The sequence below is a fragment of the Cyprinus carpio genome, chromosome B18 (assembly GCF_018340385.1).
Source record: "Cyprinus carpio isolate SPL01 chromosome B18, ASM1834038v1, whole genome shotgun sequence".
Classification (NCBI taxonomy): domain Eukaryota; kingdom Metazoa; phylum Chordata; class Actinopteri; order Cypriniformes; family Cyprinidae; genus Cyprinus; species Cyprinus carpio.
The window spans coordinates 12,499,092-12,523,488 of record NC_056614.1 but is presented as its reverse complement, the minus strand read 5'-3'; the positions used below and the strand labels follow the sequence as shown (position 1 = coordinate 12,523,488).

The 24,397-nt window shown below is 36.6% G+C and overlaps 1 protein-coding gene and 1 long non-coding RNA gene across 2 annotated transcripts; both read right to left on the bottom strand.

Annotated features, from left to right (window-relative positions):
* Positions 1–3,569: 3,569 nt before the first annotated feature.
* LOC122140401 lies at positions 3,570–15,189 on the bottom strand. Its single transcript, XR_006157068.1, has 2 exons — positions 15,146–15,189; positions 3,570–3,707 (listed from the first exon to the last, which is right to left on the bottom strand). It is a non-coding gene; the product is annotated as an uncharacterized LOC122140401 (long non-coding RNA).
* ppp1r13l (protein phosphatase 1, regulatory subunit 13 like) lies at positions 3,570–24,342 on the bottom strand. The gene is made up of 13 exons (XM_042743877.1): positions 24,083–24,342; positions 14,857–14,942; positions 14,529–14,644; positions 13,264–13,858; positions 12,862–12,951; positions 10,805–10,884; positions 9,935–10,283; positions 9,132–9,601; positions 8,909–9,046; positions 7,840–7,973; positions 7,585–7,751; positions 7,044–7,237; positions 3,570–4,464 (listed from the first exon to the last, which is right to left on the bottom strand). Exons 2-13 carry the CDS (start codon positions 14,891–14,893, stop codon positions 4,429–4,431), a joined length of 2,406 nt encoding a protein of 801 aa, XP_042599811.1. The 5' UTR covers positions 14,894–14,942; positions 24,083–24,342; the 3' UTR covers positions 3,570–4,428.
* Between the last annotated feature and the right edge of the window lie 55 nt (positions 24,343–24,397).

Below are 24,397 nucleotides of genomic sequence, written 5' to 3'. Positions count from 1 at the left end.
TCCCAGAATACTGAGTGCCCTGTTGGTTACAGTGTTTACTTCCTTTTTAATTATTTTTTATTAAACATTTATTTATTTGTAAAAAATACTTTGTCATCTAAAGTATAAGTATATTTATTTTTTAATCCATTGTCAAATGATTTAAAATTTCTTAAATATTAATAATAATTGTAAAAAAAATATATATATATCAGCTTTATATCGCCTATCGGCCCCTCTGCTTTCCAAGATATCGGCATCGGCCATCAAAAAAACAAAATCGGTCGACCACCATATTCAGGAGCCATTGGTTTTAATTTTTCAATGCCTGATAGGCCTGTTTTTTTCTTCCTCTTTTGACTCTCAAAATGATGGCAGCTATTGGCTTGCATTTTATGAATCAACAAGGACCATGATTTTAGCTACAAATATTCTTTACTGTTCTACTGAAGAAAAGTCAACCATGGCCTGAGGTTGAGTAAATTAAAAGCAATTTTACATTCCAGAAAAAAAAACAGTCTGCACCGTAGAAAAAAAAAATGTTGTTACTAAGCCTAGTAGCAAGACTTAGCACTAGTTTACACTTTATTAATCAACAATACAACTTTGATTTTTCTAATATGTTGACATACATTTTTTTGTGTGTGTGTCCTACCAGTTTGATTACTTAAGGGCTATTGTTTTCGCGAGACTCTTGAGCTTCTAGCCATCTCAAAGTTTCATGTTCACCATAAAATAAATACTTAAGTGAAGTCCTCTAAGTCCATTTTAGAGCCATGACCGTCTCACACAGAAACGGGCGACAATTACCTATTCAAACCAAACCTGCGCTTATGTGACGAAAGCGATTCCATAAAAGACGCGTCAAAGTAGTGCTGGTACGTAAGCGTTATTTAGTATAAAATTCTTTAAACAATAACACTTACTGCACTTAACAGTAATGATAGTTGTTATTTCACCATGCGCTGAGGACATCTGCCTTTGTTATAGAAGTGATGCTTTCGCTAAATTTATACACGAGTACCCAGCTGTGGCTATAATAGAGCACACTGATGTTTACTTAGTCCATGGCTCTCAAAACACTGTATTCAAGAGAATAAAGCCCGAAGAGTCTTATGTAATCTTAACCACAAGCATAAAGACATTACAAGCAAACAGAAAATGAAAAGCTTTGTTTGACGCTCCAGCTCTTGCAGTGTAGGCGGTGGCTTTAATCAGTGCCGGCGCTGTGGTGGGGCATTCGAGGGCCGTGCCCCCCCCTAGCGGTCATTGATGCCCCTCCTACAGGCCATGGCGTGGCCCAAAAAAAAAAATCCCTTTTAGTTATTATTTTAATATTAAATGTTCAAACTGTAACTTAAATTAAATAAAATAAAAACGAATGGGGAAAATGCATAATTTTGGTTGTTCATGGCACGTTACTAGGCTTCGCCATGGTGAATGCTTATTGGTCGCAGAGTAAACTTGTTACATTTGATTTGCAGCGCGCGCGCGCAAAATCCATTTCAAGTTGAAGAACAGTTTGTCCGTCTATATTATAGACAGTTGTTAGCAGCTAATTTAAAAAAAGCAGGTGAATTGTTGATGAATGTTTGTGGGTTCTAACTGCATTTGTGTTTTATACTTGGCTGTCTGTAAAGATATGGGCTTATGTCATTTCTGCTTGGTGCGTGCATAAACTGCTGCGAGGAGTGTAACCCAGGTTAAAAACAAGTATTAGCATAAAGTAATAGCAGAATATACATTTATTTTTGTCCTTTATTTATTTTGTTTAGAAAATGAGTCCTTTAGAGTATTTAAAGTCCTTGAAACCCTAAGAAAAAACGGTGTTTAAAGAAATTATTTTATTTGTTGAAGCACACTTTGTATTTTCTGTATTTTATTTTTTCCATTTCCTGTATTTTATTTTATCTTTTATCTATTTCTCAAGTTCTACAAAATTTGCATTCTTCGCAAATCAAAAACTAAAAAATCAATTAAACCTTATACCTTGTGTGAGTGGCTCATTATTGTTCTGACATCCTTATTCTCTGCAGGCGAATTTTAGTCTTCTGATTTAATTGGTCCATACGCAGACATTTGTATGATGATGTCCAACTCGTTTTATGAAGAAAAAAGCCTTAAGTTTTCAGAAACATCTATACGAAAAACTTTGTGTCTGATGGGGACTTTTTTTGCCGGTTTTTCAAAGCTTCAAACTGATTCAGTGTTTTTTTTTTTTTTTTTTTTTTTTTGTCGTCGTAATTTGTTAAATTATTTAAGTATAAAAATATATAGCTATTCATTGTAGGCCTATTTTATGTTTTTTTATTTAGCCTATATTATATTTAATATTATTATTTTCTGTCCTGTTCTGTTGTTTAGGCTATCTGTTCTGGGCCGGGTTTCCCGATATCGATGTAGCCTAGCCTGTCTTTCGCTCTTAAAAGCGCTCTCTACATGCAAGGTTATGAACGTTAGCCGCAATTCCTCGCGCGTTTCCCAAAAATGTACATTTTCACAAAAAATGTAGGCTACTGAACTCGTAGAACGCGAGAATAGGTTACTACGTGCTACTTGAGTCGCTGTCCATTTGCTAACGTGCTGAACTAGGCTATACTTACCTTATATGGAATCGTATTCTGAACGTTTAACCTAACAATCGTCATCTTTTGTGTATTAGGAATCAAGACAGGTAAAAAAAAAAAAAAAAAAAAAAAAAAAAATTATATATATAATAACATTCTATATAGATAGATCATTGGAGCTAACATTCTAGGGTAGAATGTCATTCTATTTAGATCATTGGAGCCGTATCCGGTCCGCAAACAGCAAATTTCAGCGCTGTCTTCTGTTCCTCTTTTAGATAAAAACCTATATAGATTCTATAGATCTTTCAGATTTAGGTCTGGATTTCCATGCTACTATGATGTTGCCAATGCGTCAAAAAAATATTTATCAAACGACAGTGCCCCCACGCCGATGATCCAATGCCCCTCCAGTAGATCTGCTCTGACGCCGACTCTGGCTTTAATTATGTTAGGCTATGCCCAGAATTATGATGAATATATAAAAATTCGTTCATTAATTAATGTAAGCATACATATTTTGAGTGTGGCAGAATGAAATAGCCTAACTAATAGCAGGCTTATCAAAAGAAACCTTTGGAACTTAATTAACAAGATTAATTACTAGCTGTTTCGCCTTAATTAAATTAGAATAAACATAATAATGCTAGATAATTGATTAATCAAATATGCTTCAAATCATATATTCACCGTCTCTAAAGAATGTTTAAACTCATTAATCAAAATACAGAAAACATAATGGATTTCTACCTGACCAAGAGGGGGAAAAACAAATAAGCTCATATATCATATCCAGTCCTCGATACCAAAGTTTACACGAATAAATAAAAATGCTGTGTTAGAGTGACCTCTAAGGGTCATGGGAAAATGCATTTATACTGATCTCAAGACTGACTTAGCTTTGCCCTCTGCTGGTGGCTTTAATGCACAAAAATCATTGCACACAGATATAATAAACACATAATCCTATGAGCTTTATTAAGTTATTACGCATGTTCTGTAAAGATTTAAACAAACCGCAAATACAATTAGTATTTATTTATTTTTCTTTTGTGCAAGAGTATTACAGAGAGTAACAATTTGTCACTGTCTTCATAACAGTCACAGTCAGTGGATTCAACAAGGCAAATAAAACACACACACACACACACACACACACACCTCTAAAACAAACTTCCCTCACATCAAAGCAAATATTTAATACACAACCCACATGGAGAGTACATTGTTTAAAGAAGAAAACTTTAGCTCATATTTCATACTATATAGAGATCACTGTGAAAACAGACAGGAAATACAAGTTTAAAAGTTACATAAAAAAGGCTAACGTTTTTAGTGTGGAATACTGTAAATAATCCAAAGCTGAGTTAGGACATCAGTTATTCAAATACATATCTAAAAAACTTTTTTGTATCTATGCAACATTACTGATTAACAACTGATACACTAACATGCAAAGTATGCATAAACAAAAGCAATACTGATAGACTGACGAATTTCCTTCCTGCTCAGTGCTGAAAAACAATAGAACCTTTCCGAACAAACAAATTATTAGAGACTTAATGCATTTATGTATCAAATCCAGTTCCGTTTGCTCATACAATTAATCTGAATCCCTATTCTCAAAGAAAATAGGTAGACTGCTTAGCTTTACAAGCTAAAACTACTCCCAGTTTAGCGACTTTGTCATGGTGGTCTATAGAGAAAAGCTGTACAGTGTGCATGTTTAAAATCCCATCATAGCTGTTCACTAAACACAATTTAAAGGGAAGAAAAAAGAGAAAAAAACTCATATTCAAACACATGTGAAACCTGCTTTCAGACTTGTCCTGCATGATTCAGAAGCATTGATCGCTATTGTCTTTTATGTTCGTGGATGTGTTCAGCAGAGTGATTTAGGCCGCACTTTCGGAAAAAGCTGCATGAGAGAGAACAAGAAGAATGAGGTTAATTGAAGACCTGCCAAACCTCACTGTCCACTGCATGCTTGTAATAGTATGAATATTAGGACAGAAATGACCTTGTATTAACTAAGTAAAAATTAAGGGAATGTATGAAAGACAAAGGGTTGTGACACTTCACCAGTCAAACAGCATTTTAAATATTGAGGTGGAAGACACCAACACATGTTCTGTATTTTGAATTTAATGACAAATTGGAACATGAGTGAAATCTGCAAAGGAAATGTTTTAATGTTAAACTCTCAGTCGTCTGGATTCCCAAATAAACGACTGTTACCTGCAAAGTTCTGCAGAAAAATGATAAGTGTGTATGTACCCCTAGACCAGTGCTTCTCAACCTTTTTTTTTCTGCTTCCATTTACAACAGTGAGCACAAGCTAGATTCAAGTGATTATTACGTTTTAAATATGGATATTTTTCTTACAAAAATGCATTGATTCGCTACAGAAGGCTTTTATTCACCCCCTGGAGCCGTGTGAGACACTTTTTTTATGGATGGGTGCTTTTTATTTCACTTCTTTTGGACTGAAGCAATGCAACACCCACTGACTGCAATGATAGAGCTTGAAAGATCAAAGACAATTTTTAATATAACTCCGACTGGATTCGTCTGAAAGAAGAAAGTCATATACACCTAGGATGTCTCAGGGGTAAAACACAGCCTATTTTCATTTTAGGGTGAACTAACCCTTTAATACCAGGGCTCGCAAATGTTCAAAATCTCTAATAGCCCTTCAGGCAGGCATTCTTCAGGTTTTGGTAGCCCAAAATGAATTTAACTAGACCTAATAAAAAAAAAAATTAAAAACAAAAATCACAGTACAGATTACACAATACAATTTTCTTACAATTTATTTATATAGTCTTTTACAAAATGAAATTTAAGACAAATTATAAATGAAAATGTGTCCTTTATTATTTCTCAGACAAAATGCTGCATATTCCTTTTTTGAAATTGAAATGTTAAATAATAAAATTTTAAAACAAATCCCAAATCAAATAAAAAACTTATACAACTAAAAGAAATCTCTTCGTAAAAACAAAGGCTTTGCCTGTGCTCTACTGTGCAACCACTGCATTTGAATTACTATCCAAAAAAGATACTAAATAAATGTTATTTGGATTGTATAATTTCAAAATTTAAAGCAAAAACAGAGTAGTCTGATTTTAGCTTTGTAAATAAGACGCAAATGTCACTCTCTGACAGCAGGTGGCACTAACGGAACAGCAGGTATTTACAGTATAGGCTGCTGCCCCTTTAAGACCGAATGCATGGATCCAATATAATGACTTACAGGAGATTTCATTCTCCACTGTTTACGTTCACCGACTTAACCGACCTTGTTTACGAGAATACTTGCAGAGACAATTATTTTGAGATAATTCTGTGTGTATGTATTCATTCAGAAGCAAGGATACGCAAAAGAGGAATCAATTCTGTGTACGCGCATTGTCTTATATGCGGCTCTCTGTGCGTGCTTTGAATGAGTGCGCTAGTGGTGAAAATTTAGATTCTTTCAAGAGATTCATTCATTTTCAGTTCGTTCACCAAATGCTAAATGTATGTTCTGTTCCGTATGCTAAATCTGAATATATAAACAAGCGAATGTGCACAGTACATAACTGCGCTTTACATCCGCTTTCTGCTGATCGAGACTGACATGATAAATGGCCGACTGACCCGGTACACTCTCATTAATTTCGTTCACGAACTAAATGTACCAGTTCATTCAACTCGTTCACAAACGACATGTACCAGTTCGTCCATTTCATTCACAAACAAGAAGATCTCTCGATCTCGTTTAGACTCAACTGAAACTCGTTCAGTGAATGGCATATTTGTTTACTACATTCAACAAATCACATGCTCTGTCACACCTCATACTCGAAGGCTATTAGCTTGAGGTTTAATCATTCCTGAGAAAGATTTGTTCAAAAAGAACGTTTCGTTCACGAACGTAACATCACTAGAGTACACGGAGAAACCAGCACACTAGCTTCGAATGTGCGCTAATGTTTTAAAACGCTTGAATGTTTAAATGGGCAATACTTAGAAACACGTGCAAATGATCAACTACAAGTTTCACCCCTACAAGTGAACAACGCAAATCAAGTTAGAAATTTTATATCCCTATTCAAGATAGCCCATGGGGCAGGATAGCCCGACTGGAAAACACAATAGCCCCGAGACGTCGGGCTAGCGATTTTGTGAACCCTGAATATATTACATAGAATTATTCAACCACTATTCATTTTTTGATCCAGAAGCTCCAAGTCTCTGACTCTGCGTTTTCTTAAATTAAAACTTTATTGAAACAACCCATCTGTGAGGAAAGAAAAGAAGAAAAAACAAATATGATTTCAGTCAATCTTGATTTTGTGTTTTTAGAATTTTTATTGTTATTATACATATTTAATTTAATGATTTCATGTCATCCCGTCCCCCCTTTTGAAGTTTGCCAAGGCACTCTGTTGGAATGTTGACTTCTTGACCTCTAGCGGACCACTATTTGTCTTGTAAAAGAGCGCTTCTTACCCCAAAGTAGTTGTTTGGTACGAAGCCCTCCCTGCCACACAGTGAAGCCCACCACCAGTCCACCCCTTCAGGCTTCTGCAGGATGGTCACCATGTCTCCTTCTTTGAAGCTCAGTTCGTCTGGAGCCTGGGCAGGATATCCCCAAAGAGCGTACACCACCCCACTGTTCTCTACACCCATCGCTTCCTCCACACCTAAACAAATACACACGCTCAATGGTGGCTATAGGAAATTAAACTACTTCATACAGTACAGCACTGTGATCAGATTACTCATAGTTTATGAATTAATAAGGGTGTATCACATGTCATCTCCACCCAATAGTTTATTAATTAGCTGACTAGTACTGACGGTTGTTTCCAGCCCATATGAGACGATGATACTATTAACTCAGGAATGCACAGCTCATTGTGACATGCTAAATATAACGCTGGGAGTTAACGCACATGTACAGTAGGTGTTTGCCTGAAAAAACTTGTGTTGCGCCATGCGCTTTACCTGTACAAGTAAAATCTGTTTTCGTTTTTCTCATCGCCCTCACCTCTCAGGAAGCTCTCACACTCCTCGAAGCCCGGGGCGTAGGGGTCACACTTCTGTGCCGCTGTGGCCCCATCGCTGTCTGTCACGGCCATCACCGCTGCTCCGTTCCGCACCAGAAACTCACACATTTTCCGGTCATTACAGGATGCAGCACAGTGCAAGGGTGTCCTGGTAAGTGAGACGAAAGTGAATACGTGCTGTACACATGCAAATACATAAGAATGTATATATACACTTATTAAATTGATCATCTCACCAGCCGTGGCTGTCTGGAGCGCTAATGTTAGCCCCTATCCGCACGAGAAACTCCACCACTGGGAAGTGTCCACCACAGATGGCATTGTGAAGGGCTGTGATGCCTTCATCATTAGCCTGGCTTGGGTCACTCGTCTATACAGGGACACACAAGTGCACTCTTAAAATGACAAACTGAAGAGTTCTGTAACATTATGAAACATTTACAAGTAGGATGCATTTTGCATTTTAACTACGTGACAGTCTTATTAAAGTTTGGAAGATGTCCCTATTTTTTCTAATTTATTTGTATTTTGGTGTTCAATATACATTTGTATGTATTTTGTAAACATTTTATATATGCAATTTTTTTTTTGTTACTATTTTCATATTTATTTTAATTTAAAATATTTTACATTTAGATTTCATCTGTGCTGGAGTATTATTATTATTAAGTTTTTTAGTTTCTAGTTAAAAAGGCCTCAGAACATTTTTATAACCATCAAAAAGTCAGTTTTTGTTCTTATTTTAGTGCACACAAGTAGTAATTTCTTAGCAACCTTAAAATTTTTATTTTATTGAATTTTAAAATTATTTTTTAGCTAGCTAATTCACTGCTCATTTGTTTAAATAATTTAGATTCAAATGTAAAAACTAAATACATTAAGACTTGGTCCGTAATAATATCAGATTTTTATTACACAACTTTCTTGGTCAAGAGAATTCACAATAACAATATTATTGTGATATCTACCATAATTTTTCTTGTTTTATGACAGATGGGAATACTCCTGTGTATCATATTGTAGTGTCAACCAGTTACTGGCGCTTTATTATTTACAATATTATTTTATGTGCAATAATATCACAGTATTTCAAATTTTTTTATATAATGGTTAGCATCAATAATGGTATATACTGACACACCCCTACCCTGTCTTACACTCAATTGAGTTGTGTGGTGCCTGTTTTTTAGTGGATTGTGTTGTGTGCTGTTGCCCCAGACTGAAATTAACCCTATTCAGCGCTGATGCTAGTTGCCACCACCTCTAAGCAACCATAGTGCAAGGTACCAAAGCAGTGGGACATACCTCCTGCGCAGCCCTCTGCACAGTTTCTAACTCTCCTACTAAAGACCCATCCAACATCAGCACCAGTGGGCTCAGGTGAGCCCTACGCCTGGAGGATTTATTGGATTTGCTGCCCTTCCGTAAGATAGAGTGAATACCCTGAAAGAGAAGAGAGATTGAAATCAAATATCCTCTTTACTGTCACTGGTCTCTACTGTATCTGTGTAATCTGTCTGCCCCTCACCTTCTGTTCAGCAGAGACCTGTATCTCTTTGATTGGTACTGGAACTGTAGCTACAGCAGATTTGGAAGTGTCTTCCCCATCTGAAGAGCTGCTACTTTCAACAGCTGGTTCTCCTTTGACACGGGTGGTCTTCCTGCGAAACAGTTTATTGATCATTTGCTTGTAATGGTTGGGCGGTTGGGTAAGGGGCAGGTTGTGCAGGGTCTGAGGAATTTCTCCTGAGCTGCGTTTCTTCAGGGCCCTGGGGAACTCGGCCCGGATACGCATCACTTCGTCCACATCAGTGTCCAACTCCGCCTGTGGGGCCACCACGGGCTGTAGACGTGTGGGGCTGAGAGGGCGAGGAGGCATCTCTGTATCCTCCACTTTACCCTCTTCTTCTGGTTTCATGCCTTGGTTGGTTAAGTACACAGGGCCTTCTGTTTTGTCCTGTCTCTCAAGCTCAGCATCAACATCTCCAGGGTGAAGTACTTCTTATAAGAAAAAAAAGCAAACTGCAGTTAAATACATACACACACACACACATACATATATATATATATATACACACAATACATACATACATGGGACAAAGACAAATAAGAGTGTCCATAATAAAATAATAATAATAATCATTTTAAAAAATCAAAATGAATTTTATTTCAGAAAATAAAAGCATTCTCATAGTCACTGTATGTATGAACTGCATTTTTAATGCATTTTTGAATACATTAATAGATGCAGACCAAAAAAAAATGTGTGTCAAGTCATTGACTCGTATACGAGTGCCTGTCGGCCCACTCATGGCTTCCAGTTGAAGGTACCTTCTCTATAGTAGGGAGGTTGTCTTTGAGGTTGCGGAGGTTGAGGTGCCTGATTTTGCCGCAGGTTCTCTCGGGGCAGGGGAAGATGCTTGGGCTCTCCCATTGGCCCAGGGGCGTATCTGCTGACAACCTCAGCATAGTAAGGGTTCTGTAGACTCATGATGAAAGAAAGCGGGATCGGCCTCTGCTTACGGACTCCAGAGCTTGCAGGTGGAATGGAGATACGGGAAATGATTTGCTGAGGGCCGTAAGGTGAGCTTGTGCTTGTGGCGAGTTCAGGGGGCACTGAGATACGAGTGTTCCTCGGGAGCGAGCTGTGGAATGATGGGAGCGAACGGGACACAGCATCCTGATGAAAGAGAAAGAAGCTATGAGAATTAAAGTACATTAATTTTTTTTAAGTGATAACATAAAATGGAAGCATATTTCTGTTTTCGGTTTTCTATATTTTTATTCCATTCCAGCTTTAACAGAAGAGTGCAAGACAGTAAGTAACAGGCTTGTTAGAAAATGTGACAGCAGCTGTTGCCTGTTTCACATGGGAATTGTCTACACTTGTTTTTATTACCTGAAAAGTCTAATTATATACAAACATGATGTGTTTTTTTCCCTGTTGGTTCAACAAGTCAGAGTGGTTTACCACTATAAAGGAACTAAGAGGAAACAGACAAATGAAAATACACGTGGGAGAGAAAGGAAGAAAATGTCAACAGATCTGTCCTTGAACATCTTTGGCTCAGATCCCTGATTTGATTTGTTCAGTTATTTCAACAATGACATTTTACTGTAGAAGTGCCCGGAGCAAAATTAAGACACATTAATGCACATGCACCTACAAACATGTTCACACACAACACAAAGTCTGCATACCTTCTTAGCAGCAGGAGGCGCGTCCAGGTTTGATTCTTTCCAGTTGCTGTTGGGTACAGATTGTCTGATCCATTCATTCTCTACAACAAAAATAGGAAATCATGTAATTAAGAAAGAATGGTTTACTGTTTTTTTTCTAGGCTTCATTGTGTTTATGGGGTGCAGTCTAACATGAGTTCATGCTTTGTTTTTTTTTAAAAACACATCATTTTTCACATAATTTACCTTTATTCCACACCGAACTGTCCTTTCTCTAACAAACGCCTCAATTATTTCCTGTTTTTATGAAGCCCCTTCCTCAGAAATACACGATGGGCTGAGATTGGTCAGCTGGCTCAGTGTGTTGTGATTCGCTAAACCGCCTCTAGCTGTGTAAACATGGCTCTTAATGGTATGTTTGTTTGTTGTTGTCTCATACTTTTAGATACACTGTTGTTTGTAAATGCTACTGCTTCTGTAAGCTTTTAATATACGGTTTTATTCTGATTAAAGCTTTAATACAGCACAGCATCCATACGCGCATCCATGTATAACGCTTCTCATTGCTATGTGAAAATAAGTGTATAAATGGAACAGTTTGTTGGAGCTGATCTGACGATCTGAATGAGAGAGAGAGAGAGATGCAGAGCAGGGCGATTGAGAACCGCTGCTTTAGAACATTGATTTTGAAACTTGTGAATCCATTACAATCGTTAGAAGACAGAATCGAGATTCATATATAAATACATTTTTATGTGCACCCCTAGTTTTCTCTTCCTCTTCTCTAAAGCAGCACAACATGGCCTCACCCACTTTGTTGCATGTTCCCGGGGTGGGGTTTATCTGGGTTCGTGAAGTAACGGACCCGGGAAGAAGCTTGTTGTAGTCCCTTACCAGCCGTTTTTGTAGACATTAAACTGCCAGAATTTAAAAAGATGATATCTCCGTTTGCATTGAACTTTCAGCGCTGCAACTTTGCAGATATTGTTTATGCTCAAACAGCAACATTACACACTAACTAACGTTAAAAAAGTGAAATCGCAATCAACCACCACTTTAAAGCAACACTGTGTAACTTTTTCTGTGTACAAATTTTGCTAAATGTATATAATGAGCGAGTACATCATAAATTCATCTACCAAACTGCCTTTTTGTCTTATCCCAAATCACTACGGTACATTTATAATAAGTGATTATTTTTGGACTATTGTAACCTGTTTGGGTCGTCGCCGCTAGGGAGTAACAAATACCTTCGTGAATCGCCATAGACATAAACTTGGAGAAGTAGCTCTGGTAAGAATGTTCTTCCACGGGATGTGTGCAGTTCTGTTTATTGACCGCTAGAATGGCAAAATTTACATAGTTTTGCTTTAACATTGATAGAGTGACTAGACTACAGATGCTGGTTTGTGCTTAATCTTCTATTGCATGATGTTACCTTGTGGTAACAAACATAATGTCTTCACATTGCAAGCACATGACATGGTAATAGTGATGTATGGTTAAAATGGTTAATAATGGAGGTTTGAATACTATCTTGGATTTTAATAAAAATTTAAAGATTGTGTAGAGCACTGGAGAATAAGAATTCATGTTTGTTAACTTTTAGTATATATGATTGTTCATAACAATATTTTGTATATTATGAAAGCTTAAATTAGTTTGCTACAAAGAAGCAAAACTAAGTGACTGAGCAATAGACTGTAGAGAATTTATCATGCTTTATATTTATATAGATTTTCTTTGCATTATCCATTTCAAATATTTTCAATATTTTTTAAACCTTTTACTTTTTTAGTATTTACTTAGCATTTATGCAACATTAAGCAAATTAAGAATTCTGTCATGTAGCAGTCAAAGTGAAGTCTAATACATTGAAGTTTAGTTTAATAAATGTTTCTTTATCATTTTTTTATTCTGATATCAATATAAAATAGGCACTTGATTTCATAAAAATATTTGAAGAACAGAAACGGGCCTTTTTAATCATTTCTTTTAATTGTTGCCTCCAGGTTAAGTAATTTATAATGCTTTTTTTTATTTTGCTATCACATAAGCATGAAAATTGTGCAACTCACTGTCATAGGTGTGGTGAGGCTTTCTTTCGTATGATGCATCCAGGTCAGTCTCATTCCACTTAGGTGGGTTCTTTTGCCTCTGCATTCCTTCTCTGAAAGAAGATAGAACAAACAATGAGGAAACAAATGACTGAGGGGCTCTACATTGTTTAATAAAGAAACAAACAGAATTTCATTATAGCAAACACACAACTTTACTACCAATCAAAGACCTTTGGATCCAACTGTACACTCCTAAAATTTAAAGCTTCTAAGAGTTTTTTTTTTTTTAAAGCCATTGAAGAACTATTTGGAGTTCCCCAAATAACTTTTCAGTAAACAGTTCTTAAAATATAAATTTTTTTCAAAATGTGAAGAACATTTAAAGTACAGTATGCAATAGAAATGTTTTATCCCAATTACCTAAGGGTCTGAATGGCTGGAAGTTGCGTGGCAGCGTACTGGCTGCTGGTTGACTAAAAGGCTGATGAGAAGGTGCTCGATCCAACCTCGGAGACCTAGGAATTGAAGACATGGGGTTCGCTGAGGGCTGCAGTGAGGTGCGAGATGTTTTGTTTTCATAAGAAGGGCTGGATAGTTCCCCATAACTCAAGGATCCTCTTGTGCTTCGATCTTGAGGTCTCAACGGCATCTGTGTCATTTGTCTTATTGTATTTGGAGACATATTAGGGGGAGTCATTTGGTTGAAGGAATATCGTGAATCCGAGCTGTCTTTACGGTTTGTAAAAGAGGAATGCTGCTGGGTTAAAGGACTAGGAGATGAAGGCTTGAATTTCATACTGTCTAGGTGAGGTGCAGGAGATGTAGATCGAATTGTGACAGCAGGAGGAAGGTCCAGGTTAGATTCCTTCCTGCTGATGCTGGAGTCTGAGCTCTGGCTGCTCATGGAGCTCTGGGAAAAGGAGAAGTTTGTACTGATGCTCTCATTTCCATTCTTGTTTGCGCTGTACAAACTGCCATTGCCATTGCTGTTGCTCTGGGGTTTGGGGCCAGAACTCTACAACAAAATATCAAGGAAAATATTAATGCATGATGTCGGTCTCCAGATACACTAAACCAATATAGCCACATCTGCATCATCTAAAACTGCAATGCAGATACAGTAGAAACTCTGGAGGACTGTTTGACATCATTCAAAGGTGACATATCATGAAAATCTGACTTCTGCATCTACCAAACCAAAAAACATGAAAAAGTACAACCGAGAAAATATTTGTACCTTGTGTATTTTTAACATAAACTTGTGTATATTTGACAGTTTAAGCGCAATAAGACATGAAAGAGAGCTTAGTTTAGTTCTCACATGCCATGTGACAGCCGCTTTCTGTGTGCGTGTTTCAAATGTGTGCGCTCAGAAAACCACATATTAGACGTTTAAACTAATCTGGTTTAAAAAGCATGATCTCAGTGCGACAGACATGATAATCAAAACCAAACAGATGTTTTTTAGTAGAGTACGAGCTGTAAAGGAACAGCACATTTGCATTTATTTTGAATGGAATGCTTCCATTCAAAACAGGCTTTTTTAAAATGATATAATAAGTGATATGTGGGGTATCTTGAGCTGAAACTTCACAGACACATTCTGGGGACACCTGAGACTTATATTGCATATTGTATAAAGGGACATAATAGGTCTCCTTTAAAGGCAATAATTAATTCTGTACCTCTGAAGTAGTGGTTTGCACGACAGGAGTGGCTTCTGACAGGAGAGAGCTGAATTCCCGTGAAAGCTCATCTGCTGTGGCCAAAGATGCGCTCAGTTCATCGTTGATGGACTGAACTACAACATACATACACACACAAACAAACAAACATTTAATGAACACCCAACAGGATATAACAAGCCACTCCATATGCCATTCTGAAAACACTCAAAAAATATCAGCATGCATGTAGACATGTAACCATATTATTGTTACTGCTGCATCATGTCCTATCCTATATCGCCTACACATAGGAATGAAACTAATACTGGTGTACTGAAATACTCACACAAAAAGCTGCTGCCAAAGCTGCCCTGGGAGTTCATGGTGTTTGTGTTTCTGTTTGTGGGACCTCCAATTCATTCAACACACTGCCTGAGTGAAAAAAAGGAAAATCAGATCAATTACAACCTCTAACAGCATATCTGATTTAAATTAATCGCATCAATGCATGGTGTCTGACTCATACAGAAATATTAAAACCTATAATACATAAATACATTTTTTGTTTACCTAGATAGATAGACAGACAGATGATAGATACACACACACACACACACACACACACACACACACACACACACACACACACACACACACACACACACACACACACACACACTGAAGACTGGAATAAACATCAAATTAAAAAAATCTTACCGACTCCAAACTTTTAAATAGTATTGTGTGTGTGTGCGTGTATTATATATGGCAACAAAATATCAAGTTACTTACTTTCAGATTACCTTTTTTCAAGTAACTAGTAACGTAGCGCACTAACGTAACACTTTTAAATTTACAAGAAAATATATATTTTTAAGTTACTTTTCACATTTTTTCAAAGTTACTTTGTTTTCCCATTTATTCACTAACACCTCTCCTGTCCTGTGTTGAGAGAAATTGTGAGCGAGGTGCAGGTGCAGAGGCACTTACTTCAAGTTGAGACATTTCACTTTTGGCCTTTACTGTTGCCAAAAATACAGGCTAACTTTTTAGGGTTTTTTCTTATTAAAAATAAATAAATAAACTGACCCAGCTCAAGTGACAGAAAGCGACACAAAATAAAAATGCATTACTTCACAAAAAGTAACTGAGTAACTCAATTAGTTACTTTTTTATGGAGTAACACAATATTGTAATGCATTACTTTTAAAAGTAACTTTCCCCAACACTGATGGCAGTGGTCATGATGATGTTATTCTGCATCTGTAAAAAGAAAAGCATGCCCAGCCTACTAAAACACTGGCATACAGCAGGACTTGAGATACAAGTGGACTGTTTTTAAGCATTCCAGCACCTGCCTACATTACATTGTACACAGAGAAACACCCTTTGTGATTTATGAAGTGGGCTGCTGTTCACATCTGACATCTGTTGCTGCAACCCCTTCTTTATATTAGTATAATTCACTGTGCACTGAAGGCCTTTGAATGGAAAGCTTTGACCCCCAGGCAAATGACACTAGAAGCATGACTTACGACTTTCACATGCTTACCCAACATGTGTGAAAATAAAGACGTGAGCACTTGTGGTACAATAAGACACACGGATACATAGTCATGCATATATCTGAATCACATAAGACACATTTTGTTAGACTTTCACCCTCCAAAAAACAGATGTTTATTAGTAATGTGTCTGTTCTTTGTGCACTTTTGGATGAGCCAGTCAGTTCTTCTGGATTACTCAATACTGAGTCATCCAGCTGGCAGAATCCCACACACAAGATCAAAAGCTGCTGCAGGTTATAAAAAATGAGGTGTGGAAACATCACTCATCTTTTAGGCTACGTTTACAAGACAACCATGTAGTCAAAAACAGCGTTTTTAAAAACGCTGTTTACACATATCTGCTACACATCTGTTAGTAAACAGTACCTGTAAGTGACGATTTTATAATGTATATGATGCATCTCTGCTGTTGGTTGTAATATTGGTGAAATAAATCTACACTTTGCTAAAGAAGAGTCAGCAAACTCTTGAGCAGCAACAACACCATATACTCCGCCATTGTTGTGTATGTTTGTTCGCGCTTGCCTTTTAAATTGACATGTACTGCACATGTCTACTTACCTAACACGTACTACGCATGCGCATGACGTCACCGTTTTCAAAGATTCCCATATGGACTCTTTTCACAAGACTGTGATGACATGTTTAACGTTTATCAGCATCGTAAATCCTCGAACATTTTTCATATTTGTATTTTTTTCAATACAAATGTATGTACATTTATAACACTATTCTTTCAACTATGCAACAATTTAAAAAAAAAACAAAAAAAACGTCTTTTTCCTTTTATTGGAAGTCAGTAAAACACTATCGTGGAGATTTTCTTTTGCTATTTGAGCAAATGGGAATGCAAAAAAATATATTTGTGGTACTCTCCCATTCACTGCTCTTCAAGTTAACCTAACTATGACGACTTCCGCTGCTGAGAAACCCGGAAATGTGAAAAGGGTCCATTGGGTGTTTACACGGAAACGATAACAATACAGTTTTCAAAAACTTGCACTCTGAAACCCGTTTTCAAAAATATGCGTTTTCAGTCCCCAAACACTGTTGTCGTGTAAACAAAAAAGCAAAACGCATAAAAAGTTTCCAGTTTTTGGCTGAAAACGTTGTCGTGTAAACAGCCCCTTAAGTTAAAACATGCTACATCATGCCACTTCTGCCCTTTGTGATAATAATGATTTATCAGAAACATTAAGCTGATATTTGGCGAATGTTGAGTGGGGTTTTATTTGTTACAATGGTTTAAATTGATAACCTGGCAGTTATTAACTTCCAGAAGATTCTTTGATTCTTTCTTTAATTTGCAGCTTTCACAGAGTAATTAACTGTGTATGTGTGTACATGTGTCTTTTGTAATACACTCATGCACAGAAGGGCACTGACTCAAGCCACTCTGTCTTGTTTGTTTTGTCAAGATCAGTAGAGTCTACTAACTCTTACTGGCTTATTGATTCACTTTAGACAGCATGGCCTGGGTCACCTCCACAAACTCAATTCAAAACCCCCTCCTCTGTTTCTAAAGGTGACCAGATTTCTTTCTTGAACAGTCAGGATATCACTGAAAAACATATAGTTTATTTAGGGTCAGTGACCAACTCTTTATGTCTATTTATGTCTGTCTATAAATGTATATATATATATATATATATATATATATATATATATATATATATATATATATATATATATATATATATATATATATATATATAAGAAAGCAGTTCACACATATAATGATTTTATTACACCTACATGTTTTTTAAATTAATTTTCATAAATTCCAAACCTGTTACATGCTGTCTTAAGTCATACTCTAGTTTGTTTGTATCAGGGTAATACAACTGTCCTGATATCATAACGAAGAACAAAGCCTTGTTAAAAGAATGAAAGCTTTATTTGGCATATTAAGTTGTTTGGCATAATCTTTTATAATTATCTCTATTAAAATATATATATATATATATTAACAGTGCACACCCACAACCATGCGTAAGCAGCTAGTGACAGCCTAGTACATGAAAACGTTAAGAATGCAACTAGAAAGATAACATGAATCCGACATAAAATAATTATTTAGATGATGTAACTAATGTAATAATCTAAAGAGACAGAAATTAGTAAATGACTACAAGAATTATTTTTTTTTGTTACATGTGCTAGTGTTCAAAAGACTGGGGTCAGCAAGATTTTTCAAAGACACAGTAAACCAGTAAAATTGTCAAACATTATTACACTTTTAAATGTGTCTATTTTAGTATATTTTACACTGTAATCTATTCCTATGATGGAAAAGCTGATTTTCTGGCAGCCATTATTTCAGTCTTCAGAAATCATTCAAACATTTGCTATTTTTATCAACGTAAAAACAGCTGTTCTGCTTAATATTTGTTTTTGTCAAAGGATCTGTTCATGAATAGTAAGAACAGTATTTCTTTGACTATTCATTTGTAACAATATAAAAGTATTTACTGTCCCTTTTCATAAACTTAATACATCCTTGTGGAAGTATCTTTCAGTTGTAACAGCTCAGACTTACATTTTAGTCTAGGACTAGGCTTAAGCCTTGTCTGTGAAAATGGTGGTAAGTGCTGTTTAACGTCACGTGTTTTTCTGAACACGCAGTAAAACATCAGGGACAGCACCAGCCAGCGACAGATGTCTAGTCGCCCTTTTCCTAAAGGCACAATAGTCTTCAACCCCCTTATGTATCTTGATATTTGTTCTATCAATCCTCTCACATTCTCTCTTTTTGTTCCCTGTCCGATCTTAATCCCTGATCTCCACCTCTCATTCACTGCTCCGCAGTCATTTGCTGATTGAGAGGTTAAGGCTTTGCGTGACTGATAATTTAACACGTTAGTTGGAGTGCCTTTGGTACAGTGAATCTGGAATGTGGAGTCAAGTGTGACACAGGTTAATAATAACTCTCGTTCTGTGCTGATAAGAAGACCTAGCCCATTCAGAGCCTGGGTGGAAACCACAAAGACTAAAAGATTAAGACAGCAGTGCTTTCTACTGGTGGAATAGGGTGTGGCTACAGAAACCATCTGCTCACGTTCTCTCTTTCTCAACCCAATTTCACAATCAGTTGTTAAGCTTGCCCTTTGCCCCGATCTGCATGATATTAAAGTCACCATGAAATCAAAATTTTTAAGGGAATACTGTAGTGTTTATTATAAATAATTTATGTGTGCACTTCATTATTTTTTTTTTCAATTCATGTGCCCTAGTAATCTTTAATCAAAAATGTTAATCTCCTCTCCCCCTCAAAACGACTCTTCTGGTCACGAGCTATGGCGCGAGGGCGGAGCTAGTGATGTGAGGGGTAAGTGCTGGGATAAACAACAATGGGAAAAACTGAAGCTGATGCTTTACTTTATAGAAATCAGTGCATTGATCAGTGCTGACGCAAGCCATGGGGGAGTATACTACCCTTAAAAATTTAAGGATATTAGGATATTACCGCAACATTACTCTTAGGATATTGCAAACTATTTGTTTTATGAATATGACTTAACCTGATGGAGGATGCACTCATTCATTCAGGCAGTCTCCCCCCCCCCCCCCCCCAGCACCATTAGCAATCACTTTTACGTATGTTTGTGCCATAGTTCGTCCCTGTCTTTCTCAATAAATAAAAATGCTAGGGTGTCTCCAGTGAATCCAGTGGAGAGAAATCCCCTCACAACTAACTGCAAACTGGCATTCAGATCTGCTCCATTTTGTTAGCAACGCCCCAACTTCCAATGATCCAAGCAATAGAGTGGTGGAAGCGAGTTAGCATTTTAGCACTTCCGGTTCCATCGTCCCAGAGTCAATGGGTTTTTTGAATGGGATTTTTGTTAAATCCCTAAATTAAGGTCCATGGTTCACACAGGCTCAAGATACTTTCATGTTTTATTCTACGACATAAAACATACAGTACCAGTTACACCCCACTCATGATTTTTTAAAACTGTTATGTTTATGTTTATGTTATATGTCTTCAGATGGAAGATGCTCGTTTTATCACTTTCCTACTGATGCGGAGACTGGGTTCATAAGGTAAACTCATATTATGATTATCCCATGTAAACACCACATTTAATGGCTTAGTCATGGTGAAAGTGAAACTTTAATGATGCATAGTGCTTAAAACCACATTCAATTTAAATGCTTATGACCACATGAAGCTGGAGCTTACGGAGCATATAGTTTGAGGATTTTCTAGAAGCAAGGAAAAAAATTACATTTTGTGTAACTTACCCTCCCTAACAAAGCTGAAATGTGGTACTTTATTCACTAAAATAAGATTAATCTTACAATATCCAAAAACTCGCTCACTCTGCTGTTATTTAAAAGATTAAATTTTAACACTTTTTTTGCACATATAATGTTTATCATAGCGTACATCAATACATGTAATATATTTGTTTACAAAGCCTTCAAATTGCACTGGGCAGGATGTAGAATAACATTTTTGCAAATTATTATTTAGTTTTATTTTATATATATATATATATATATATATATATTTTATGCATTATATATATATATATATATATATATATATATATATATATATATATATATATATATATATATATATATATATATATATATATATATATATATATATATATATATATATATACACATACATATATATTGTCATTCAATTAACCAAAGAAATCTACAGATTAATTATCAAAATAATCATTAGTCAGCCCTAGATTATAATCAAACTTCATTTGTAGAGTGTTTAGGCAGACAAGCTTCTCCTTGTAGGGAAATCATTACAAATGGAATAATTAGACCAATCCCTATCTTCAGACATGACAACAAATGTTACATTTTAATGAGAATTTCATTCATCAGTATGTCATAATGAAACAACAGCTGTGAGACTGACGTCATGTGATATAAATACTGCTCAACCCAAGCTGCATTTAGATCACCACAGTTCTCCAGATGCTCAATTAAACAGATGACAGTTCAGTCATCTTTTACTCACACTCAAGTCATTCTGCCTTTCTTCTGTGGAAAACAAAATATACCTGGAAAGATCAGATCAGTTGTATTAGTCCATGGAAATCAGTGTGGTCCACTGTTGTTTTGGACTCATTTGACTTTCATTACATGTACAATAAATATCTTCTTTTTTGACCAACAGAAGAAAGTAAGCCATACAGATTTGGAGGTACATAAAAGTTGAGTGAACTATTCCTTTAAGTCATAATACTAGCATCTCAGACTTGACGCTATAGGATTGAAACCAACCGATACTGTCATTGTAGACCACAAGAGTGTTTCAGAGTCTAGCTGATAAGAATGAATCATGAATTCAAACAGCATGTAACAGCTTTACAATTCAAAAGGGCCTTGCCAGAAAGGTGTAATGATTTACAACCAACTAAGACAGAGCAGATAAGAGTTTTATCAGATGAAGAATAAAATCTATTAAACAAATACATAAATATTGAATACTGGCCAGAACTTTAAAGGGGTCATATGATGCTGCTAAAAGATAATTATTTTGTGTTTTTGTTGTAATGAAATGTGTTTATGCGGTTTAAGGTTAAAAAACACATTATTTTCCACATGATGTACATTATTGTTTCTCCTCTATGCCCCGTCTTCTGAAACACGTTGATTTTCACAAGGCTCACCGCTCTGAAAAGCGAGGTGTGTTGCGATTGGCCAGCTATCCAGTGCATTGTGATTGGCCGAATGCCTCAAGGGTGTGACAGAAATGTTACGCCTCTTAACATATTGTGATGCCTTGTCCGGCCGGAGCGAAGAGACAAAAACATAAAACCCATTATAAATGTGATATAAACATGATTTCTAGTCGTGTCTTCTTTTGGAAGGCCAAACAAAGTAGTTTCGATTTCTCAACGAAACAGCGTCACACACCGGCTTGAGTGATCAGAGGCGGACGGCTTGAAGCGGATTCTACGAAGGAGCGTACCTTGTGCTTGCGGCAACCACATGTGACGACCTCAGGCTGGACAATACTACAACGAGTATAAAAGGTACGCCTTCTTTCTTTTTCGTGAACATTTGGGCAGCGTTATGCAAATCTTCCCACGTAGTGATGTAGAGATGTGGGGGCGTGTTAGAACGAGCCGTTTCAGGGGGGCGTGGATGAGTCTTAACTTTGAGAAAGAATATCTCTTTAGATTTGAGACTTTAGTCTTTGCAACTTTACAGATCTTCTTTATTCACCAAGAGCTTGTAACCCTCCAAAGAGAAAGGAAAATTTGAAATCGCATCATGTGACCCCTTTAAAGAATTAAAAGGATGAGCATTGATTACAAAGAACTTTTTAGATGGAGCTTATAGGATCTTTTCTTAAGGGGAGCGGACACTAAAGAGCAGTTCATTCTGTTCTCAACAACTTTTATCATGACATGGACCACTGAGTGGATACAAAACACTTGGATCTTATGAGCCTCACCCCACCGTCACACTGATGCACTCCAAAAACTGTGGGCGGAATGTTGCAGTGAAAACTTGTGAAAGTTCACCTAAAAATTACAATTCTGTCATCATTTTCTCACCCTTGGCTATTGACAGTCACATGTTCTTCAAAAGATTCCACAGAAGAAAGTAAGTTAGTTTTGAAACAAAATGAGAATGAGTAAATGATAAAAATAGTAATGTGAAATAAAACTCCCAGTTCTGAAAAATCTACACAAAATCAGATGCAAATGCAAAATCACACAGATCAGCCTATTGCATCTCCTGACACTGTTGAAATTTCAAATTATCAACTCAGAAATCGAGACATTTGACCAGATTTGGGTTAACAAGACTGGGGAGTGACTGGGTGTCAGGTTATATTTCAGACAATGACGGCCCTTACAGAACATTCTGACAAAACCCTGTTAGTCATCCTGATACCATGGCTGGGTTTGTGTGTGTGTGTGTGTGTGTGTGTGTGTGTGTGTATATATATACATAAAAATACATAGAGAGAGAGAGAGAGAGAGAGAGAGAGAGAGAGAGAGAGAGAGAGAGAGAACATTTGCTTCTGGAATCTCTCAGGTCTTCAAAATTACAAGCTTAACATTCCTTGTGAATCACACAAGATATCCAAGACACAAGAAATCCACCATGACTGCATCTAACATTTAAAACATAAACCACAGTGCACACAATGTGGCTGGCATGCAATTGAACCATGCAAATTGTCAGTGTTTACAAAGCGCCAGAAAAGCTATAAGGGAGCCAGAAAACTCAGAACAAGTTGTAGCAGGATAAGACAGATATGCAGTTCAGCTGGCTCCGACAGCAGTTAGTCAAATGGTAAATCAGGTCTGTATGCTGGACTCATTCCCAACACTGCTCAAAAATGACATGAATGTGCTCATTACTGAGTCTGACCTGCTTCAGAGCAATGTCTCATATTAGAATCAGTTAACATGTTTAACCCTGTGAAACCTTATATGCCAGTAAGAATAATCAGTTTACCTTTATTCAAAAATACCTATATAAAAAAGTAAGTAACATAAATAAAAGTTACACAGCTAAAAATGTGTTCATCTTGACAGGCCTTATATTTTCATGACGCTTTATGTATTAATATTCTGAACAACACAACATACTACACTATTACTAAATGAATAAAAGCTCGAATAAGCTTTTGGGTGATACAAAGACATCATTCAGGTTGAATAATGAATAATATATTGTTCAGTGGACAGTTCAATGAGCACCGACTTCAAAAGATTCAAAATGCGTGGTGCTTTTTCAAGACATCTGATTTCCATTAAAGCGCTCTGACTCCTCCTCGTACACTTCCTTACACAAAGGCGCCTTTAAAAAAAAAACTTTCGACATAGTACACATTTTTAAAATAATACTAAAAAAAAAAAAAAGTTGCTAAAACGGCCTGCCATAACAGAAACGACCGAGTCCACTGTACAATCCACATCGCCGCCTTAAAGTCAAGTAAAACTGCGAGCTGGACTCTCAGTAAAGAGTCAAAAGCACAATAACATAAATATTTTCTTGTACCTTGAATAGCTGTGATAGTTGTGAGGTTGTCGTGCCGTAAAGTCTTAGAACTCAGTCCCGCCGAGCATGGATGTGTTACATGACTACTTGGAAAACATTTCAATGGTGTTTAACTCTTGTCTGTGAAGTCCTGAGATATTCAGTCCAGCCCACTGCTTCTGAAACCCGACCCAGGTGCTCCAGTCCAGACGCACAGCTGGCGCAGGTAACAACGCGCTGAGAGATTTAGTTTGGTTTTGTTTCTTATTGGTATCGTGATTATATTCATGCATTTGTTTTAGAGCTATTTAGAATACGTTGTTTTGTAAAAAAAAA

Excerpts from the sequence above, each read along its gene's own strand:
- ppp1r13l (XM_042743877.1), bottom strand. The coding sequence starts at position 14,893 with ATGAACTCCCAGGGCAGCTTTGGCAGCAGCTTTTTGT. Across the intron at positions 9,047-9,131 it reads AGGTCTCTGCTGAACAGAAG|GGTATTCACTCTATCTTACG; the intron begins GTGAGGGGCAGA and ends CTTCTCTTTCAG. Across the intron at positions 7,974-8,908 it reads TGCAGAGGGCTGCGCAGGAG|ACGAGTGACCCAAGCCAGGC; the intron begins GTATGTCCCACT and ends GTCCCTGTATAG.